This window comes from Haliaeetus leucocephalus, unplaced genomic scaffold, assembly GCF_000737465.1.
Source record: "Haliaeetus leucocephalus isolate CR32 unplaced genomic scaffold, Haliaeetus_leucocephalus-4.0 Scaffold395, whole genome shotgun sequence".
NCBI lineage: Eukaryota > Metazoa > Chordata > Aves > Accipitriformes > Accipitridae > Haliaeetus > Haliaeetus leucocephalus.
This window is the reverse complement of record NW_010972831.1, coordinates 4458450-4479217: the sequence shown is the minus strand read 5'-3', so window position 1 is coordinate 4479217 and position 20768 is coordinate 4458450. Positions and strand designations below refer to the sequence as shown.

The following is a 20768-nucleotide window of genomic DNA, read 5'->3' as shown; positions in this document are numbered from 1 at the left end:
CCCCCCCCCCCAGCCTGCTCGCTGGGGGGATGGGGTGAGAAGCAGAAAGGGCCTTGGCTCTGTGTAAGCACTGCTCAGCAATAACGAAAACATCTCTGTATTATCAACACTGTGTTTTCAGCACAAATCCAAAACATAGCCCCATACTAGCTACTATGAAGAATATTAACTCTATCCCAGCCAAAACCAGCACAGGACATCAGCCTGCAGATGAGGGAGGCTGGGGAAAAGGAAAAACCTGCAGAGGTGAATGATAAAATTAAGGCGTGCCCCAGCGTTCACAAAGGCTGGGGGTAATACAGGAATCCAGCATGTGAGATCTCCATGTAGGGTCGGCACTTCTTGGCATTGGCAGCTTTTCAAATTTGGGCATTTCTAGGTATATTAAGGCCACAAGCTCCTCGTTCAGTGCATTTTCCTGTTTATCCAGTACTTATCTGGCCCTCATCAACATTGTATTCAGCCCTTTGGGGTCTCTGGGTTTATTTGTAATAAGCCATTTAAGAAGTACGCTTTTTCTCAAAACACCTTTGTTACAAGTAGGCTAAATCCACAGACTGCTGAACCATAAATGATTTAGTCCTTTCTTTTAAACAAATGATCTTTGTCACTTAGTAGTGAAGTCCTTAGTTTGTTCACACGCTTCTCACAATGGCTTAATGAGGTCCATATTGTCCCACCAGCCTGGGCTTTCTCCTGCCTGTGATCTCCTCAGTAACTGCACAGTTCTGGGTTTGGTTCACACTCTGTTAAACTTCCAGCTTTTCACTGGAGAAGTGCAGATTTGTTACCTCTGAATTTTGCAGTATGGCTCTTGTGGAGGCACAGAGATTAGTCGGAGGAAGTTCATCTCTTGGTCCAGTGCTGTCTCGAAGTACCTCAGGTGGGTTGGGACCCCTGCCCCTGCAGAGGACTGTTGAGCTGAGCTGAGCTTAGACTTAATTGTCTGTACACCAGTGTTACCGTGTATAATGAACTGTGCTGTATTTCCTCCGTCGCTGTGCTTTGTTCGCCAGGTCATAATTTAAGGGGGAGCCTCATTTGCACAAAGGTACAGATGGGAAAAGCTATCATCAGTCTTACCTTTTTCCTCTAAAACTTAATCTGTTAGTCTTCTGCTTGCTTTCTGCGACTTGATGCTGAATTAAAATGAGCCCCAAATTGGTTTGTTTTCTTTCTTTTAAGGCTCATTGTGTTGTGGTGTGTGAAGAGTTGGTCACTGACTTTTTTGTTGTTGTTATTGTTAGGGTTGTTTGCTTTTTTTTCCTTTGTTGCTTTGAAAAAGAGATGGAGAAATCAAAAAACAAACGCAAAGTGGAACAGCTGCATTCCTCTGTGTTGCAGAGACTGAAAGCCAGTTAGTCTAAATAAAAACAAATAATTTGTCAGCACCACTCTAGCCCTCCTGTTGGTTTGCCACGATGAGAAAGTTGTAAGAAAGCAGATGGAGGAATATGCATGTACCTCATTAACAAGCAGGGCTGACAAGTGAAGAATAAACATACATTTGAGAATTACGTGATAATACGTTCAGCCTGTGCATGGGAGCAGGGCCATATTGCTAAGCCATCCCTCTAAATGCCAGGGTGGGTAAGCAAGCCCAGGAGCCTGTGTTTTGGAGAGCAGCGTCTGCTCGGCAGGACATAAAGGAGATGGGGCAGGACATCACCAGCTTTCCCAGCGCAGTCACCAGAGCAAAACCTTGACACAGTCGTAATGTTACTTTTTTGTCCTTTGTTCTTTCGAGTACGTCATGAAATGTTTTACGAGAGGTTCTCTAGCTTGAAATAAAGCAAATATCTGTTCTAGAGCCTTTTTAAAAGCTGTTTAAGAGCCTTTTTCCTAAAGTACACTCTGTTCTTGTTAGAGACTTCTCTGGGTCTGTGATACTCGGCAGCGTTTAGTATTCTTTTGGTCTTTCTGCTTTAATGTGTGGTTTTTAAAGGGGTTTGCATGCTTTTAGGAAATACGAAGACCTGAGTTAACCACTAGATTTGGATTTGGCTGCCAAACTTCCTAAAGTGCTAATTCTGGTGAAATTTAGCACCCGACTTTTGCAGGGATAAACACATCTGGAATCCCTACTCTTTGGAATTCAAGCTCTTGTAAATTAAAACTTTATTTAATGTGTTTCCAGTCTGAGTCTTAGCCAGCAAAACTTTGCAGGGTTTTTACGTTGAGTTAGAGAATCCTTAAAATGCATTTTGAAGTTAAGCGCTGACATCTCCTTTATCTGAAAGTGACATTAAGGTGCTAAAAGAGTAGGTTAATTTGCACCTGTACTGAGGAATTACAAATGCAAAACTGCAGGGTGATGCTTCAAAATTATGCACATTGCTTTGTCTCCTTTTATTTACTTTTTTTGTGAGCAGGTATCATGAAGAGTGGATGGTTCGAGTGGTACTGCTTCCCCGCTTTTATTTAAAATACCTGTATAAAAACATTGCAATTCTTAGGAACAGTTTGAAGAAGTTCACTTGTCTGCTACTTCAAAATCTCTTGGTTCCTTTTGCCTCTTGGGCTGCCCTTCATTTCAGCCTTTAAGTTGGGAGATGCTGCGGTGGTGTTAGACATCCTACAGTCTGTCAGCTTCTGTTTAAAGTGGTATATGGTGAGTGATTAATGGAAATTATTTCAGGAATAAAGGACTCCTGGTAAGCTGATCCCTATTCAGAGCGCCAAAAGAAAAAGCAGAGTCACAAGGGATGTTGTCTCCAGGAAGAACTTGCTACATCCGCGGGGGGAAGAGTTGGATTGGAAAGTGATGCTGAGTCTGCATTTTGAAATGCATCATAATTATATCTCATGATCTGATTTGGAGAGCTTTTCCTGATGGCTCTGGAGACTGATTGTCACTTACACCAGCAAAACATTGGAATGCTTTTCTTGGCTTCTGCCGGGGTAGGTGTGCTGTACAGGGGAGGGCTGCGTGCACTAAGCACCAGTGGACAAGGCAGCGTCTCACCCATCTGCTGGGGAGCAGGCTGTCTTTAAAGGCTGAGTTACCCCATTCCCCGCAGCGTTGGGTCAATTAACCCAAAGTGATGCTGTGTTTCTTCTTTGGTTTGCAACTTTAAATTAAATCTGAAGTTTGTATTAACCTTGCTTATGCTAAGGACTGTCCTTCTAAGTGTTGCCTTGGATTGAAGAAAAGACACAGAATCCATGAAACTATTCCAACTATAAAATGTTTCTTTGTCTTTGATGTTTTCTCACTACTAACTGATTAAAATTTGAAGTTATCATTTACAGCCACATTAAAGTTTGTATTCCCTTAATTGTGGCTTTGCTATTCGAAGTCACTGGCGTATTTGCAAGGGTGAGCAGATCGATAGCCTGGTTATGGGCCATATCAGTACAACAGGTAAAGCTCCCTGTGACTTCCAATTTCAAATCAAAACCTATTGAAAGAAATCTGGCACGTGGCTGTTCTCTCTGAAACAGTTCACAAACCATCTCGCGTTGCTGGTTACCGCTGACTGTCCTTTTTTGCTAATCTAAAGGGACAGTCAGTCCTAAACGGATTTTACTGTTCCTGCTGGAAACTGTCATTTAGGGATCAAATAGCCCTCGTGCATGGGGAGGATGCAGTAAGAATGAGAGAAAATTGAAAGTGCTGAGTGCTGCAGAAGTTAGAATACTGAACAAATAACTTCCTTCTATTTTTTACGAGTCAAATCCAGCAGCCTCTTGATGATTTTTGATGCTTTTGGTAAACAAGCATCTGCTTCTTTTTAGCACAGAGGAAAAGGCTTATTATTCAGCATTGATTTCTTTGTGTGGAGACAGAGTGGTCCTTGTTTTGGTGCTCTATTTACAGGGGTCCATTAATGTATTTACTGAGGGCAGGCAAGGAGGCTGCGATCAGAGCCAGGCTGCTTCCCCAGCGTAATTCCTCCATCCCATGCCCTGCTCCGGGCGCCAGGGCGGTTGCAGAGCTGAGTCCTGGCACGGTGCCGCTTCACAAGGCGGCAGGACCTCTGCTCCCCGGCCGACCGCAGCCACGCTCACTGCTGGCCACCTCCACCAAAACCAGCGGAAGAAGCGATGGAGCAATGTCCTCCTCGACCTGTCCGCACCGGGGCTGTGGCTGCTTTGCCCTTTCCAAATCTGAGGCTGGGCTTGTGCCTGGGGGAGCCGTGGCCGCTGGGGAGGGTGTGGGCTGTGTTGGGTGCGCAGGGTACCCTAATTTGAGCGGGTGCCAGCTCCTGGTCAGACTGTCCCCGTCTCGGGGAGACGGCCAGCGCTGGCGGTGATTCAGGCAAGTCGGTGGTCTCCTTCCATCTTTAAAGTGCCGCACATACTTTGTCTAAATATAGGTGCCCCTGGACTTGGCTGCTGCGGGGAGGGACAGTATGTTGACCTTAGCGTGTCTCTTGTGACTTGTGTTACAGTCGTATTTAAAGCCATGGGGTCCTTCTTGCAGGGCGCTGCCAGTCAGGCCAAACATGGTCAGGTCTGTGACAGCGATGAATCATGCACGTGCAGGGAGATCGGAGTAAACATACGTTTAAGACAGGATATTTTATAATTAATTTAAACGCAGTGGGGAGAGACCTTTCAGGCTTGTTGGTTGTTAACCAACTGCTCAAGGATGTGTCAGCTCTTGTTTAAGGTTTAAAAAGAAATGTGCTGTGTATGATGGCAATGCTTTCGAACTCTGGTGGCAGAGGAGATTATTGCGTGGTTTAAAGATGGTCAACATGGACTGTTAATTCTCAGAGGAAAAAAGATAAGTATATGTCAATCAGAGGGGTGTTCTTTCTGGAGATAACTGATCAAAAAGCTTTTCTTTTTTTTCTCTGAGCCTCGATGCAATAGGTTCTCCTTATGAAGTTTTCTCATGTTGATTGAAGTGTTTTTAAGAATATATTTGTGAAAGCATTTTGTTCATACCACAGCAGCTGGCTCATTTTGGACAGACTGAGCTGGTAGGAGTGCGGCACATGGTGGTAAAACAGTGCAGAGTGCTCTCTTGGGTATAACTGTCCTGCTCCATGAGCCCGATGGTATGCACTGAAGTCCATGGATGTTTAAACAGTATATAGCGCAAGAAGAATGTTGTGTAGGGCTTTAATCTGGGAATGTCTTGACTTGGAGACCTGGAAGCCTTTGGGGACTATCAAGTAAAACAAATTCCTTTCATGGTCTCGGTTCCGGTTTGGGTCTCTTGCTTAAAAAAGTGCATAGAATCAAATTTCTTCTGTAAACACCAAGTGCCCCAACTTCTTAATAAGCATCCTAATTGTGTTAGTCACCCCCTTTCTAGTACGTGAACTGCCATGCTTGGACTGTAGAAAAAAATGATTTTGTGCATATCTTCAGTCTCGAATTCCAGAGCACGTCAGAGCTTTGTTTGCACGACTTGTTTTGCTGTTGCTTTTTGGAATATTTTTCATTCTCTCTGGGTGGATTCTCTGAAGCCACCTTGGAGGCTGACCATGGGCCACCCAACACGTGGCTTGCTGGGACTCCCTTAGTGTTGTATAGGAAGGTAGAGAGAGTAAAGTTTTTTGCTGTTTGTGCTGCGTGGAAAAAGACTACGTTTCAGTGTGTGATAGCTTGCATCCATCCTTGCATAACTCTGTCCTTCTTCATTGCCGTGGTGAATCATACAGTCTGCGCCCAAGTTCGTATTCCTTGAAATAAATTATTACCTGATGATCTGAGCTGCAGCAGGGTGTCCCAGCCCGTGCTGCGTTTCGGTGGCGGCAGCAGCTCTGCGACTCGGCGCGTCTCGCTCGCCCACGAGCTGCCCAGCCTCGGCGCGAGGATGTTTGCTCGCTTTCTCGGCCGCCGCGCTGAGGCTGCCGAGCGCTGGCAGGAGGCGATGCAGACGGGCTCGGCAGCGAGGTGACACAGGGAGAGTTGCGTGTGCGTGTTACTGTACGAGCACGCGTCGAGCAGCAGCCCTGTGAAACGTAATATGGAGCTGCCGGCAGCAGGCATGGGCGCACGGATGGGTGGGAAGGCAGCGCTGAGCTCGCAGCGTTCGCTCTGCCGGGCGGGCTGGTGAGGAGGCAGCCGATGCCTGTGCAAGAGGTCTGCCCGCGTTGCCTTTGATTTCGGAGTTTGGATGTTGTTGAGCTGGTTCGTTCGTAGGCTAGGGGTACGTGAGGGGAACAGGAACCCCATGTGGACTTTGACTCCTATCAGACATTATAAAATGTCTTCCTCTGCAGTCCAGCTTAAAACAAAACCCAGCCTGCTTTCCCGCAACAAATGAATCCCAGCCCTGCCTGCAAGGGAATACATTTGATAGGAGTCCAAAGGTCAGCTCACCACTGCAGAGCGAGGCTCAGGGCACCAGGAGGCAGAGGAATGCTGCAGGTGGTTGTGGTTGTCTTCGGCTCAGTGCAGACCCGTTGCAGCTGCGTGGGCTGAAAACTTTGGCTGCAAACAGCAGCTGTCATTGCTCCCCTAGCTGGAAGCAAGGCATCTTTGGCAGGGATGAGTTTCTCAGGCCAGAGCTGTCGTCTTCTGTGCTGTCTCCAAAGGATGCCACTGCTCTCACCAGTGTACCCAGGCTGCCCAAGCTGCTTTGACTCTGAAGTTTGCAAAATGGTTTCTGGAGCTCAATTCAAATGATCCTGGTGGCAGAGGAGCACTGATGGCATGTGTGTGTGATGGGTTTTTTCCAGTAGTGGGCTTGACTTGTAGACTGTTAGTGGGGTATTGAGTGGATGTCAGCATTCCCTACAGCCTTGTTGGATGACCTGAGGCTGGTTAGAACCCATCTCTGAAACTGTGAGTGTGGTTGTTTGGCGCATCTGAAGAAGTTGCTCTTCACTGGCGGACACAACCATGCTCATCAGTGCTCCCTTTTGCAAGTTGTACCCTCTCTGAATTTGCCATAAATTCTCTCCTCACTTGGAGCAAGTAAAAGGAATGCCTTTAGAGTTGCAGTGCGTTTAGAGTTCAGATTCACACCCATCATCCTCACTTTTGGGTATCTTCTAGCAAACTGTAAGTTTTTCTTGTCTTAGCTGAGCTTCAGCAAATGTCCATATGGGAGACCAAAGCAAGGGAAAAGATGACTTGGCTATGGTGAGAAGGGATCAATAGGTAAGTTAGTACAATCGAGTTACCATTGGCATTGCAGATCTTTCTGTGATTATGCCTGTCTGTGTCACTGCAGCTAAATTATCTATCCAGGGAGTCCCACCTTGGAGCAGAGGAAATGCCTGTAGACAGTTCCTTTAAAAAAAAAAAAAAAGACACAAACGCAGATGTTGCTAAAAATGCAGTTTGCGTCAAACATCTGAGATGGAGTGGGTTCCCACGCTTTGTTTGTTTTTCTCCTTGTGCTGTTTCTTAAGTTGCAAAAGTGCTGAGTGGTGAGAGTCGGCCTTTGTTGGAGAACCGCTTCCCCTTTCTCTCCCTGCCCTCAATGTTGTCACCTCTGTTGACAGTGTTACAGAGCCCTTTTCGGTAAGTCATGGCCCTTGTTTTGCTCTGCACTGGGTTTGTTTCTATTTTGGATATCAGAGAAGCCTAGACTTGTCTGTGTGTGCTGCCAGCTGACCCTGTTAATACAAATGTCAGTGTAGAGCAATCCTGAGTTATCCTTGTCTTTTCCATTCCCCTCTTGTTGTGGTGGCTTTTTGTTTACTGTGTTTTGGGTTTGTTTTTTTATCAGTGACTGGTAGTACTTTGCTTTACACAGCCCTGAGATCTGGCCTCTGTGCGAAGAGAACCAGGTGCCTTCATCACTTGCCTAGGAGCAAAGGCTTAAACTGGAAGCCAAACATTGCTCTCCTCTATATAATTCATTAATACTGTTGGCAGTTAATAAACCAGAGGCTATAAAAAGTAGGCAAGGGAAATAGGGGTGTTTATTGAAAAACAAACTACAGTGAAGGTGAAAGAGTTAGGCACTTCTTCAGGGAGGGATGCTGAAAGTGTGTGAAGTTCTCATCCAGTGGTTTGATGGAGAAATGCCCTTGGCTGCTAGGCTGCACATACAGCTGCGTACCCAGCCATCATTGCACCCTTGGCTGGGGGATGGATGCTTTATTAACCAGGAATTTTCTTGTGGCCAGGTAAAGTGAGTGGGAGGCTGGCGGTGAGAGCAGATCCCAGTGCAGGTGTGATGCTGTGCCCCAGGTCTGCCTGCAAGAGGAAGGGAAACAGCCAGTTTGGGAAGGGGAAGCGGGAAGCGGGAGGGAAGTGGCTTGAGGTGCTGAGAAAAACAGCAGGCTGCTTGGCCTGCCCTCCTGTAACTTTTTCCACACCAGACGCAGCAAGCTGCAGTTGGAATTGCTGCTCTTGCAGGGTGAGTCCTGGCGTGCTACAAGAGCTTGCTCACATGTCCCCGGCTGCCCTCCCTCCACGCCTGGCTCCACGGCCTCAGGAATGAGCTAAGCATTGACGCCTGCTACGCCGCTCCTGCCAGTGTGTGAATTTTGGTCTTTTTCTTGGTTTTATGTTTTGCAGCCTATGGATTAAAGGAGGATGATAGAGCTGAGCTGGCAGCAGATAAGATGTGCAGTGCAGAGATGCGCACTCCCCCCCGTGCAGCACGCTCCAGCTGCTCGTGTTTGAGCAAAATGTCGGGGGGCTCTTCACGGAGCGACCTGGCTTAAAACCAAGATGTTTTTCTTTCACTTCCTGGTAGACACCCTTCTGCAGTACATCTGTTCGCTGTCCTACGCCTGTTTAGCTGCTGGCTCTTCAGACGGGGGCTGCCTTTCACTGCGCACGCGAGAAGCGTTTGGTAGAGTGGACTCCCAGCTGAAATCCCCAGTGCTTTAGTACAGATGTCTGCATTAACGCTTCCCATTTTCAGGGCCTGGGCTGCTGAATGCTCCCAGTTAATCAACTCCAGGGTTAACTTGTGTCTTTCCTTACTGTCAGACTTCCCTGCTGCCTTTCAGTCAGTGTTTGTGCTTTTCTTTTATTTGCCTTTGGTCTCACTGGCCGCTGGAGGGGAAGGGTATGTCCTGCAGATGGGTTGGAAACTTGAAGCCCTTCCTGGCGGTGTACAGTTCTGGCAGGCAGCTTCTTGCGTTTGCAAAGCTTGTGCTGGGTGGTGGTTGTGTCCCAAGACATGCCCTTTAGGAAAAACTCCTTTTGCTCAGGAGTCGGAAGCCTCTGTGGTTACTGCACAATGCTCTTGTCATGGGGAGCTACACCTGGAGCTGGGCTTGCCGTTGAAATCCCAGCGCAACCTCCTGGTGCTGAGCTGTAGCTTGCTAACTCTGTTAGGATGCTGCTTCAGAGCGCTTTTCTGCAGGGTTCTGGTTAATAAATACGTGAGGCTGACAGAGAAATTATGTTTGTATTTCTGTAACCAGTCCACAGGTAGCGGACTTTTTTCCAAATGTCAAGTACCTTGAAATCTTCGTTTCCCCTAACCCATTGCTTTTTAATCTCCCCCTTTCTTCTAAGGACCAGGGGGAATGGGACAGGAAGATGCAACTCCCTGCAGTGGCTGTGTTGCTGCCTGTGTGTGGTTGTGGGCACGGCTGGTGAAGAGGTGACAGCATGAGGAGATTTGTTCCTCGCCACACTGACCCGTTCCTCTGCGTTGTGCAGGGGGACGGGGTGGGAGGACTTCTCTTGCTGAACCTTTCAGGGGACGGTGCCAGCTCTGTTGGTTGTGCTACTTGGCAAGTGCCCGGTTAAGGGCTGGGCTGGACAGGACAGAGCCTGCTGTAAAGGAGCTGCTCTGATGAGTAAGTAGAGCTGACTGGAAAGTCATCCTCAGGCTCGCAATAACTTAATTAAGTGTTCATTAGGATAAAACATTGCCAGAAGCTGTTCAGGTGCCTCTTTGCTTTCCTTGCTGTACTTCTAAAAAGGTTTTCTCTCCTTTCTTTATGAAATAGTTTCTAAAGAAGACTGCAGGGTTCCTTTCTGAGCGTTTTACCTTGAGGACTGAGAATTTTTCATTGAAAACTGGTGGGTGGTGCAGATTCACTTATCTCCTGGCAGGTGGTGCAACACTCTGGACAAGCAACTCCCCAGCCGAGCAGCCCCTTAGGTGGAAGGCATCATACGGGGGAGTGGTGGCAAAGCATCAGATGATTCATGTTATCGCATTGCTTTGGCATAGTCCATAAACCAGTAACGTTTTCTCTTTTGTGTCTCGAAACCAGTTTATTTGGCGTTTGTGCTTCCAGTTTATGAACGGAGCTGTGCAGGGTAACAGTTGGGAAGGCATTCACTATTTGTTTGCCATCTGTAAGTTTTATGTGGTTCCACAATTTTGTAGCTTAATGAGAATTTGGTATGAACTGTGCAGTGTCTTCCTCGTGCATGAGGAGCTCAGTCGCTGGGCAGCAAGTCAGGGAGCACGGGAATCACTTCTGTTTCATGCTGTTACTGCTGTTTAGAAACTGGGTCTTCTGAGGGGAGTGTCTGCGCTTTTTATGCAAAAGAGTTTAAATAGTTTTGGTGATGTGCCTTGTACAATTTCTACAAAATCTTTTCTGCCTGGGGGAAGAATTGGTACAAGTAGTCATTTCTGTAGAAGTTGCTTAAGACTTCCGCTTATGTTGGTTCTCTTCCCAGTAAGCAATGAATTGCAAATAGCACATCACTGGTGGCCTTAAAATTTCTACTTCACTTCAGAGGTGAATGGGCTAAATGTGGAACTGAAGCTTTTTTTTTCCACTGCTGTAGTGCTGAGGGTTGCTTATAGCTTTAATAACTCTTTCATAGATATGTCCCAAATAAGTCTTCTCCAGAAGAAAGCCACTGTGTAGTACAGAGTACTGATGACAAGCCTGGTGTGCTGATAAAATACAACTCAGATTTGTTACCTCTGCCAAGTTGGCTCCCTGTCTTCTGCTTTCCTGGACTCAACTTTTCCCTTAACCACATTTAGTGTCTTTTAATACCAGGTCCATTTCCAGGAGATTGTTTCATAGAGCATTGAAGCTCCACTAGGCTCTGGCAAACTGGATTTTGTGAAGTATTTCAAAGCCCAGGTTATGCTTTGGAGCCATTGAGCTGTCAGCAGGGTAAAATCAGTAGTGGGTGGTAGCATGGCTCTGCTGTTACAGTGAGCACAGTCCCACATCATGAGAGTTGTTCTGAGCCTCTAATTGCTCTTTTCACGCACATGTTTCTACCTTTTGTGTTTCTGAAGCATCTCAGAGTGGGGCCTGCCGTTAGCATCCTACAGGAGGAATCCTCTCTCCTTATATATCGGGCAGTATCCAAAGGTGATCTTGCCCTGAAATACGATGCTTTGGGGAAGGATCATGGCTGGGTCTATCCAGGCAGGATGGACCCAAATGGATCAGCCAGCTGTGCGTGGTACAGGGGACATCAGGGCAGTGATAGCTTTTTTTTTTTTGTCCCTGTGTGCATCCCGAAAGAGCGGTGTTAAGCTTCACTGGTAGTTATTATTACAGCTGCTTGGACTTTCCTATAAACTTCTTGCCTTTTCTCCCAAGATTTTCTTTACTGCTTGAATCTCAGAGTGGGGGCTTGATGGTGTGTTTGTGTATTATGGGGTTTGTTTGATAGGCTGCTGTGCTGAATACAGATGTGTGGTGTGTTAGGAGTTCACGGCAGGTGATGCCAAGAGCTGTAACTGGCAGAAGGATGAGGCTCTTGCCTCCACCAGTCTGCTCTTTCCCCAACCGTGCTGATGGCCATCTCCTGCACTCCCTCCTGCCCCGCGGGAGGTGCTGCCCTGCCTGCTTGACCTCCCCGTTCTACAAGAATGATCCGCTTTGCCACATTCTTCAGCTGGTCCGACCCTTCGTATGGGGAATTACATTCCCTTTCCCTAGTCTTACCAAGTCAAACTTAGTGCTTGTGGTTAATGGCCCAAAACAAGGTTCTCCGTGGTCTTAGGAGAGAGGGTGGAAAGATGTACCTGATGGGAATCTCTTTAGTTCTGCTGGTGTTTCCTTTCCAGGTGGGTGGCTGGCAGCAGAGCACTGGTGATAAGAGAAAGTGATGGAAGTGAGAAGATTTTTAACCTCCCAGCCCTCTAGCTACCTGCTGCTTTATCCACTAAAAATAGCTGCTAATTCAACCTTCTGGGGAAATCTCAGGCATAGGCTAAAGGATTGCTAATATTAGTTGTTGGCTTTGCTGGTAAAAACTGGCTGTGGCTGCTGAATTCTTTCTCTTCCTGTGCAGCTTAACATTCATTTGCCTCTGTGGTGAGATTGTAAAGGGAGGAGGAGGAGAAGAGAATGTCTTCTCACTCTTTTCTGTATTATTATCTTGTCTCCTGAAGAGGCTCAGCAAAGCATGGCATGCTGTCTTGCCCCACTCCCATTGTAGGTGCTACTCTGAAAGCAGAAGTGTACTTCTTCAATACATCAGGGCACTGCTGAATCAAAACATGTTGAGGGAGAAAGATACTTTTTTATTTATTTATTTATTTAAAGTTAGTGGCTTCAGGATAACTCGGTGTTTCTGTAGTTCAGGCTTGAAGAAAGTGTGTAGCTTGAGGGCTTTCAGAGGATCTATTTGTCACCAAAAGCCAGAAAGGCTCAGTCAAAATTTTTTGTGAGAAGGGTCTGAGGCAACATCTGTGCTCAGTGTGCCCAATGAATTTAATAGTTTTGTTTGGTTGGTTTTAAGTTTAGCATAGGTAAAGATCTCTGATACCTTTTAATTTGGGATGAGTGATTTTTGAAATTCTGGTTTTATTGAAACATCTAATGCATGTTTGACATACAGTTTAATTTTAGAAAATAGTCCTGGGAGGAACTTTGTCAGTAAGGAGGAGTGCTGATGTTGTGACAGTGCAGTCTAAACATTGGGATGTGCTACAGGCTTGAAAAAGAAGGTCTTTCTGAGTGTGCATCTGCTTTGCTGGAGCTCAGAAAATTTGCTTTTTTTTATATCCCCACCAGCAAAATGGAGAGGTTCCCAGAAATGTGCTTGAGGTTGGGGGGAAGTCCAACTTTAACACAAGCTTTTATAATTCTTATACCTATGAAAAAATAGTCGGCAAAGCCTATTGCTAAAGTGGTTGTGAAACTAGAAGATCGCAGGCTCATGCCGTGCTGTGTCCAGGTTCTTGGTCACGTTTGATTTCTCTGTGATGCTGTTGTCTTCAGTTGTGCTTAGGTGTGTGCCTGCCTTTGAGTAGCCACTGAAACGTGTCCCTGGAGTAGGGGCTGCAGGCAGCAGTTAGCCTTTGCTTATTCGGTGGAGCAGAAGTAGCTGTGAAGGGTGGTGACTTGGCAAGTTCTAGCGTTCACCTGCGTTTTGTAACATGGAATTTCTTCAAATATATGGTGGGGCTTTTTACTCTATTATTATTTCCCGGTCCTTGTCCCTTAAAGGAAGGGAATAAATAATTAGTTTCGGTATTTGTTTAAGGAGAGAAAGGAACTGAGAAGTTCCTAGTCTCTTATTCAGTTGAAGAGAACAAGCCAATGTCTTTTTCAAGGCACAGAGCTGCTGGGGTGCACAATGCCAGGGACTCTCCCATCCTGTCTTATCATATTCATCAACCATCCTGTTGACTGTAGAATTGTTTCTGGCTTTCTTCAAAGTCTGTATGACTATCTTATCAACTCTGAGAAAAGCAGGAACCCTTAACTATGCAACAGGATGGCTGAATTGCAAAATCTGTAGTGTGTCTCCCTTTTTCCATGAGCCACAGCATCTTTAAGAAGACTATTGGAAGATGTTCTTGGAAGTATGGGCTGTTCCACAGAAGTTCAGAACTCTTTATTGTCCCTTTCCAGAAACCTCTCTCCTCTTGTGACTTTAGGAAGGGCAAAATCAAGGCCGTAAGTGATGTCTGAATTCAATAGCATTACAGTTTTGCTTGTAATTTATAAGTCTTTGAGAGTTAATTATCATACAACTCATAGACCGTAGTTATACGATTTCTTAATCTGTTATGTACACTAATTTTCTTTGGGCTAACTGCTGAAGGGATACATTTGTTTCTGCAGGGCATCAGCTGTGTCTGAACCACAAAGCACAGGGTTAACAGAGTCCATAATTATAGAGATGCGTGGGCTTGCTGTATTAATCGCCATTTAGAAATGTGGATCTCTCATCTTGACTTTCAAATTGAAAATATAGCCGTAGGTTAATCCCCTCTGCCTGCTCAGGTTCCACCTCTGCAGGCGGAGTGGCACCAGTCATATGTTCTGCTTTTCAATATTTCTCTGTTCATGTTGTTCTCAGTTATGCTTTGAATGTTTGCAGTGCTTATATGGGGCGGAGGGGGGGAAGAGTTCTTTACCAACAAAATAATTCAGTCTAAATCGCTTCCTTGCAAAAGAACAGAACATGCATTGAATGCCTTGAACCTCTCTTGTTCCATTGTGTTTCTGCTTTTACAGGCAGTAGAGTTTTCCTTATTCACGGTTTGTCTCTCCCCTTGCAGCATAAGCGAAAGCTTCCTCACTGTGAAAGGTGCAGCGCTCTTCCTGCCACGAGGAAATGGGTCGTCTACTCCCAGGATCAGTCACAGGCGTAACAAGCATGCAGGTAATATGTTGCATCCGACAGCTGAGGCTTGTCTGCTCACTCTTGTTTCCGAGTCCACCTTTCTTGAGTTTGTTCTCACCAGATGACACACGTTTCTGTTTACACCAGCTGTGTATTAAAGCTAGACCTGCCAGTCTCAAGACTGTGATATTTAATGCTGATGGAAAAAAAGGTTTCAGTACTCTCTTGTTTATCCTGCAAAATCAAACAAATGAGTGACATCAGGGCAGCAATCATGATGTCAAGGAGAGCTGAGAACAACTACCCCCCACAGTATCGTCCTCTAATTTTTGTATGAGAGGTGCTGGAGGGTTGCCATCAAAACCTTCCTGCATTGCACTGGGAAACTTGAGGTTATGATACAGGATGAGTAATTGCCCTTCCTGATCTGAAAGTAACCAGTTATGATGGAAGAAAGGGAGGAGACTTGTGGTGGTAAAGAAACCTCTGAGCAAAGTCAGTGTGACTTTTCAGATGTGTGAGCAGAGTGAATAATACAGAGTTGGTCATAATTCCACCCCCTTTATCTGCTGGAAGTTTGATACGTGTTTTTGCTTTGACTCTTTGTTGGAAAAGTCGGTCTGAATAATGAAAGTTAAACATTTCAGGGTAGGTTGTTTTTCATTGTGTATATGGTGCTTATTCACTGATGGTGTTTTACAGGGATCAGATAGCGTGGAGTTTTTCCCTTCCATTAAACAATCAGCAGGAAAAAAACAACACTGGGATGTTCAGATTTTTGCATATGGGACAGAGGCAGAAACATAGAGACTGCAGTCAACTTTCTTTGCCAAAAAGTGACGACCAAAAGGTGGTTTGGTTTGGTTCCGGGTGTAGATTTCTTTGCGCTTTGATACCATCAGACTGTCATCCAACTCTATATCCGGCAGAGTTACCTACCTGATGACTGGTCCACCTCAAAATCTGTTTACAAACATCTTTATAGGAAGAGCTTAAGTCAAAAGGCAGTTAATTACATACTTCCACTCAGACATAGTACAAGAAGCACCCAAATTGGTTTGAGTGAGATGCATTAATTACCAGTTGTCAGAAGAAAATAAAGTGTTCTGAAACTTAATTTAAAGCTGGCCTTTCTGGTTGAGACTGAAGTGAAATGGTGTTCAGCGTGCAAATAGAGTTAGCAGTCTTTTAAAAGTTTATCTTGACCTGTCTTGGTTTTTAATCTCTCCAAAGTCCTCTGCATAATAGAAGCCCAGGTCAGTTGCTGTCTTGGCTTTACCTTGCAGAGGAGACACGCTGGATGGGTTTCCTTGTGAACTTGTGCAAGGCAGCACAAACAGCTTTTGAATCTCTCTTGTTGCCTCATCTACTTGCTACAGCTGACTTGCATGAGATCTGGAGACCTTGCTGGAAAATAGTCACTCGTCTAATCAGCCCAGAGCTTTTGGAAGCCAGATTGCCAAAAAAGCAAATCCAGTGTGTTGTAATTGCTTACAGCAAGATGTGTTGTATTGAAGAGGCTGGCTTGCCTAAGGGGTGGGATTTTTATTCTTAGAAGACTCTCTTTATTCCTGTCTCTTCAACTTACAGGGTGAGATTTAATGAGGCATCAGTACTTGTCCTTTCCTCAGTTTCCCTGCTTGTCAAGTGATGTGAATGGTATAGTATTTTTTTATGGTGCTTGGAGATTTCACTGAAAAGAGACCTTTGTATGAGTGTGCATCATCTTTCTTTTCTGTGAACTTTTCTAACATAACTATACACCAGCAGACCAAGACACTAAGGGATCGGTGGTGTCACCTTCCTGAGCAAAAGATCTGTGCCACCAAAATTAAAACAGTGATGTAGAGAGTGTGGCTCTGAGAGGTGAACTGGCCATTGGCAGTGAGCTGGCTGGCAGAGCGTGTGGCAAAGAAAACTGTCTCCTTTCTTGGACTCTGATAATCTGTGCTCAACTTTCATTCCCATGTGTGTGTGGTGACTTATCTCTGGCACACAAAATTAGAAGGGAGGTGGAGAGCGGACATAACTTTCCAGTATGAAATTGCTGCCTATGGATGCAGTAGTGTTTCAGGTGGCTACGAGAGCATTTTCTGGGATGGTTGACTAACCTTCCTGACCTGCCTTTCTAATTCATCAGAGGTGCTAGAATCCAGCATAAAGAGTAAATGCGTAACAGGAAATAATTAATGTTCACACCCATTTCTTTAATCATATCATCTTCAGCAATGGAAATCACTAGTTGGCAGATTGGGTAGATATGGTACCAGCTGTCCATACTCCTCTTGCTGGGCAATCCTGCGCCCTGTGCCACCTGGCAAATGGGCTGTGTTCTGTAGGATGGTGGGCTTGCTTTTGCACTCCAACAACACTGGAAGAGGCCAGAAAAGGATGTAATTTCCCTGGGGCTTTTGCCATCTCTGGGATACTGTAAATCACTTTTAAGATCCCACCCGAGCTGATGCTTTGCACCTAGCCTGCCAGCTGAAGGAAACGAAAGCATCTGCTTGTTGCTGGACAATGTGATAGGAAGCAGCAGTCTGCCATGAATGCCAGCAAAGCCGATAGCTCTTCATAGGACAGGATGTGATATCTTTGTGCTGGTTCTGGCATGTTAAAACCTTTGCTTTGCTTTTTCTTAATCCAGGAAGCTTACAAAATGCCTTGTGTCTTTGGGGCTGAAAATGGTGCAAATCAATTAAAGCTGGCCAAGGAAGCAATACTTTACTTTCTAGCTCTGGAGCTCCGAAGGCTGGTAGGGCAGGCTGGGGAATGGGGAGGAGTGCAATAAACTTTCTGAGAATGAGGGATAGTGGAGCTCCTTGACTGATCCTTGCAGAAAGTATTCTCTTAGAAACTTCCTCTCTTTTTTAAGTATTGAGATAATCCAGTAGTCCTGGTGGTGTGTTTTAAAGTCCAAAAACTTCAGCTCTTAAACTGGTTCCTGATGGTGAATTACTGGCAGCAATAGGTGGGAACTGTTACGTTTTGGGGAGAGAAAAACTGAGGTGAGCATCTTTCATTTCAAGCTGCTTAAGACATGTAAATGCCTCATGAGTCAAATACTCGTTGGGCTCCTCCAGGCTGCAGGCAGGAGGTGCTGCCTGAAGCAGAGGGACCTTTGCCTGTTCAGTCGACAGTTCTCCATGATTCCCACCGCACTAGCAGCTGAAACTTCCTGGAACTGAGCAGTATCAACGGGATTTTGCACTGGTGTTGATGTGGGGAAATCCTGTCTCCCACTGCACCCCTGGGAGGACAAACATCTGATGGATGAGCTGGCCTTTCCTGTGTTACCTATCTCCCTGAATAATTGCCGTTTAGCAAGGCACATGCCAGCCACTCCAGCACTGGGAACAATGTCCTTGGGCAGGAAGGAGCTTCAGGTGCTTGTCACCACTGGTACTTCGTATGTGACTTCCCTAGCACTGCAGAGTGCCTCAGTTTTTCCCACCCCCAGTTAAAAATGCAGTCCTAGGGCATTGACTCATTCTCCATATGCTGAAATGTGTTTCAAGGAGGAAGGAAGGGGACAGCAGGGAATGCCGTGTCCTGCACAGCCCACTCCACACAAGGTTGCCTCTGTCCCATCAGGAGAGAGGCTGCAGCAGCCCTTCAGCCCTGCTGTTCCACCAGCTGTCAAAATAATTTGGGAACTAGGTACCATGCTCTTGCTGGGCAGTGTTTCTTTCCTTCCCCTTCCCTTTTGTGACAATTCCAGATGCTGCTTCGTGTCTAAGGTTTCCTTATTTCTGAAAGTCTGTGAAATAGCATGGATTCTAGCACCACCGATGAATTAGAAAAGGAGGTCGGGAAGGTTAGTCAACCTTCCTAGAAAATGCTCCCGTAGCCATTTGTGCTGAGTACTTGCTCCAGCATTTGTGCTCTTCCCCGCAGTCTTGCCTAAACTCGGCTTCGCGTCTGTGGGGGAGTGGGAGAGGGTAGAAGAGTAAAGGCTCCTCTTCTTCCCGTTCTGTGCCACCCACCTGGCAGCCTTGCACTCTCCTTTCTGGGAATGTAGATTAATTTTCCAGGTAATGATTTTAAAAACAGCCCATTGCTGGAGGTGTTATTGCTTACTGACGCTCGGAAGGTAATGTGCTTGCTTAGCAGAGAAACTCTTGGCTCTCTACAGGCCAGGGCGTAGTGCTGAGAAGTCAGTGTGGTAGGACCAACAGAAAGGTATCTCACTTGTCTTTCAAATGCTTTGTGCTTTAGGAACCTGGAACACTCAGGTCTTTTTAAGAAGACTTTAAAGTTACTGTGTGACTGATTTTTATTTTTTTTTTTTTTAATTTTTTTTTTCCCCTTTCAGTTTTCCTCAGCCTCACCAGTCAAAGTGTAGCAAGCATTTTCTAGGAAAAATTGTAGGTGCTTGATTTTTCAGGTGGGAATTCTTAGCCACTTTTGGGTGGAGTTGGTACATAAGCATATGTGGGCACGTGCTGCTCTAAGATGGGACTAAATCTCACTTCAAAGGGGATACTCTTGTCTAGGTAGTAGTTCTGCACCAAGTAATAAGGTGGTGTAAAAGAAATGGCAGATTCCTGGTTTGAAGCACGTGGTAGAATGAGATGTTGAACCATGGGGTGGGGTCTATTTCTACCTAGTTTTCCTTGTCTTTTAAAGGAACAGAGAGTACCAAAATGCTTTTTATTTCAGTTAAAAAGATAACAGAATTTAGCAGGAGAGAGCATGGTAAGATGGGAACAGGTGAGCACACGGAGCAAAGAACAGCTGACTAAGAGATGGAGTTTTGTCATCTCTGAGTGGGTGGAAGTGACAAAGCTTGTGGTGACGTGTCAGGTTTCTTGGTGGATGTTTGCTCTGGCTGGACAGCCAGGAACTTGCATGTGATTTAAAACTATTTTTGTGCATTCACCTTTCCCTCTTGCCTGCAGGGGATCTCCAGCAACACCTGCAGGCCATGTTCATACTGCTCCGCCCAGAAGACAACATCAGACTGGTAGGCTGGCTTTTTGCTTATCTGCTATTAACAAATATAAAGGTTAAGTTCCGCTTGACAAATACACCTGTGTAACTCCTGAAAGCAGTGGTGCGTATATGTTTGAGTGGTTTCATCAGTGAGTTTGGGGAGTCGTCTTTGCAACCACAAAGGTAGAAAAGCAGCTAATTAAGAAAGGCTTGCTTATTTGGGTGTTCAGTGAGACAAATTGTATGGCTAGAAGACTGCCTTTGTCTGAACCAAATACTGAGTATTTATGCTCTCAAAAAGTACGGTAACTGCCAGAGAAGCTGGGTAAATTAGCTTGGTGTCCTGTTTAAATCAAGAGTAGGTGACTTATGTCTGACCAGCGTGAACGCCTGCCCTTCTGTGTTAGTTCAGTTGTGTTGCTCACTCTGCTCTCTGAACTTGTTGCATCCCAAAAGACCATGGCTTATCAGGAAGGAGCATGTAGGATTCCCATGTAGCTATGCACCTGTATTGAACTTTGTCTTTCTGCTTTTCTGCGTTGTTGCCTCCTATAATGATGTAATGAGAATTAGGCATTGCTGTTCATAGCACTGATACGCAGTCCTAAAGACCTTTAGAAGCCAAAGAAGAGCAGTGAGGAATTTGTCTAGGACATGTTGAAGTGCTCTGCAAGGTCAGGCATGACTGCAGTGTATCTGTATCTCTTATCACTCAGTAGCCTGAAGTTTCTTTCCTGTGTTGTCTTGGTGCATCTTAGCAACGTATGCCCAAAGTAGGACTGCCAGCATCAGAAGTGTTATTCTGGCACCTCTGGTTTGCTGAATCCTCCTGAGCTGTGCTGGAGCTGGACTGATCTTATGATTATAGCTAGGAAACAGCTAAGATTTCTGTGGAATGCTTTAATTTTAAAAACGACCACTGAAAATAATTTGCCAAAAGCAATCTTTGTAAGCAAACCAAAGGACCTACTCTTAAACTTTGTCAGGCACACCTTGCTGTCACTAAAATTTCAGTGAAAGTGATGGGAGTGGGGGTGCTCAGTGCTTCTGAGAATCTGAGCCAGGGTTAGAACATTGGAAGCTATTGAACAAGTCATTGTTCAGCAATATCACTGGCTACATTGTGTGATTTGGGACAAATTAGCCTTAACAGCTGAATAAGGACTTTGTGGGTTGAGACATAAACCCTTTTGTTCAGAGCTACATTTGGAATGCTGAAATCTTGCATGAGGTTAAGTTCGATAGTCTACTTGAATTTAATTGATTCTTGACGAACGAAGGATGTGCAGAGCTGCAATAGACTCTCTCATAAAATAGTAGATACAAATGAGATTTGAAATATAAACAGTACTGAGAGAAATGCATTATCTTCTTGGGTTGGCTGCTGTCATTCGGAGGGCAGACTTCACAGCTCAGAGGGCAGCTGAGGAATCTAATCGTCTATA

At 45.5% G+C, this 20768-nt stretch overlaps 1 protein-coding gene across 2 annotated transcripts in view; it reads left to right on the top strand.

The window, feature by feature from the left end:
- SSH2 (slingshot protein phosphatase 2) overlaps positions 1 to 20768 on the top strand; it is a 53852-nt gene that overhangs the window by 5987 nt on the left and 27097 nt on the right. For both annotated transcript variants that reach the window (XM_010573679.1, XM_010573678.1), the window contains exons 2-3: positions 14324 to 14427; positions 19290 to 19354. In XM_010573679.1, the coding sequence (XP_010571981.1) occupies positions 14324 to 14427; positions 19290 to 19354 (169 nt within the window). The remainder of the gene's footprint in view (positions 1 to 14323; positions 14428 to 19289; positions 19355 to 20768) is intronic.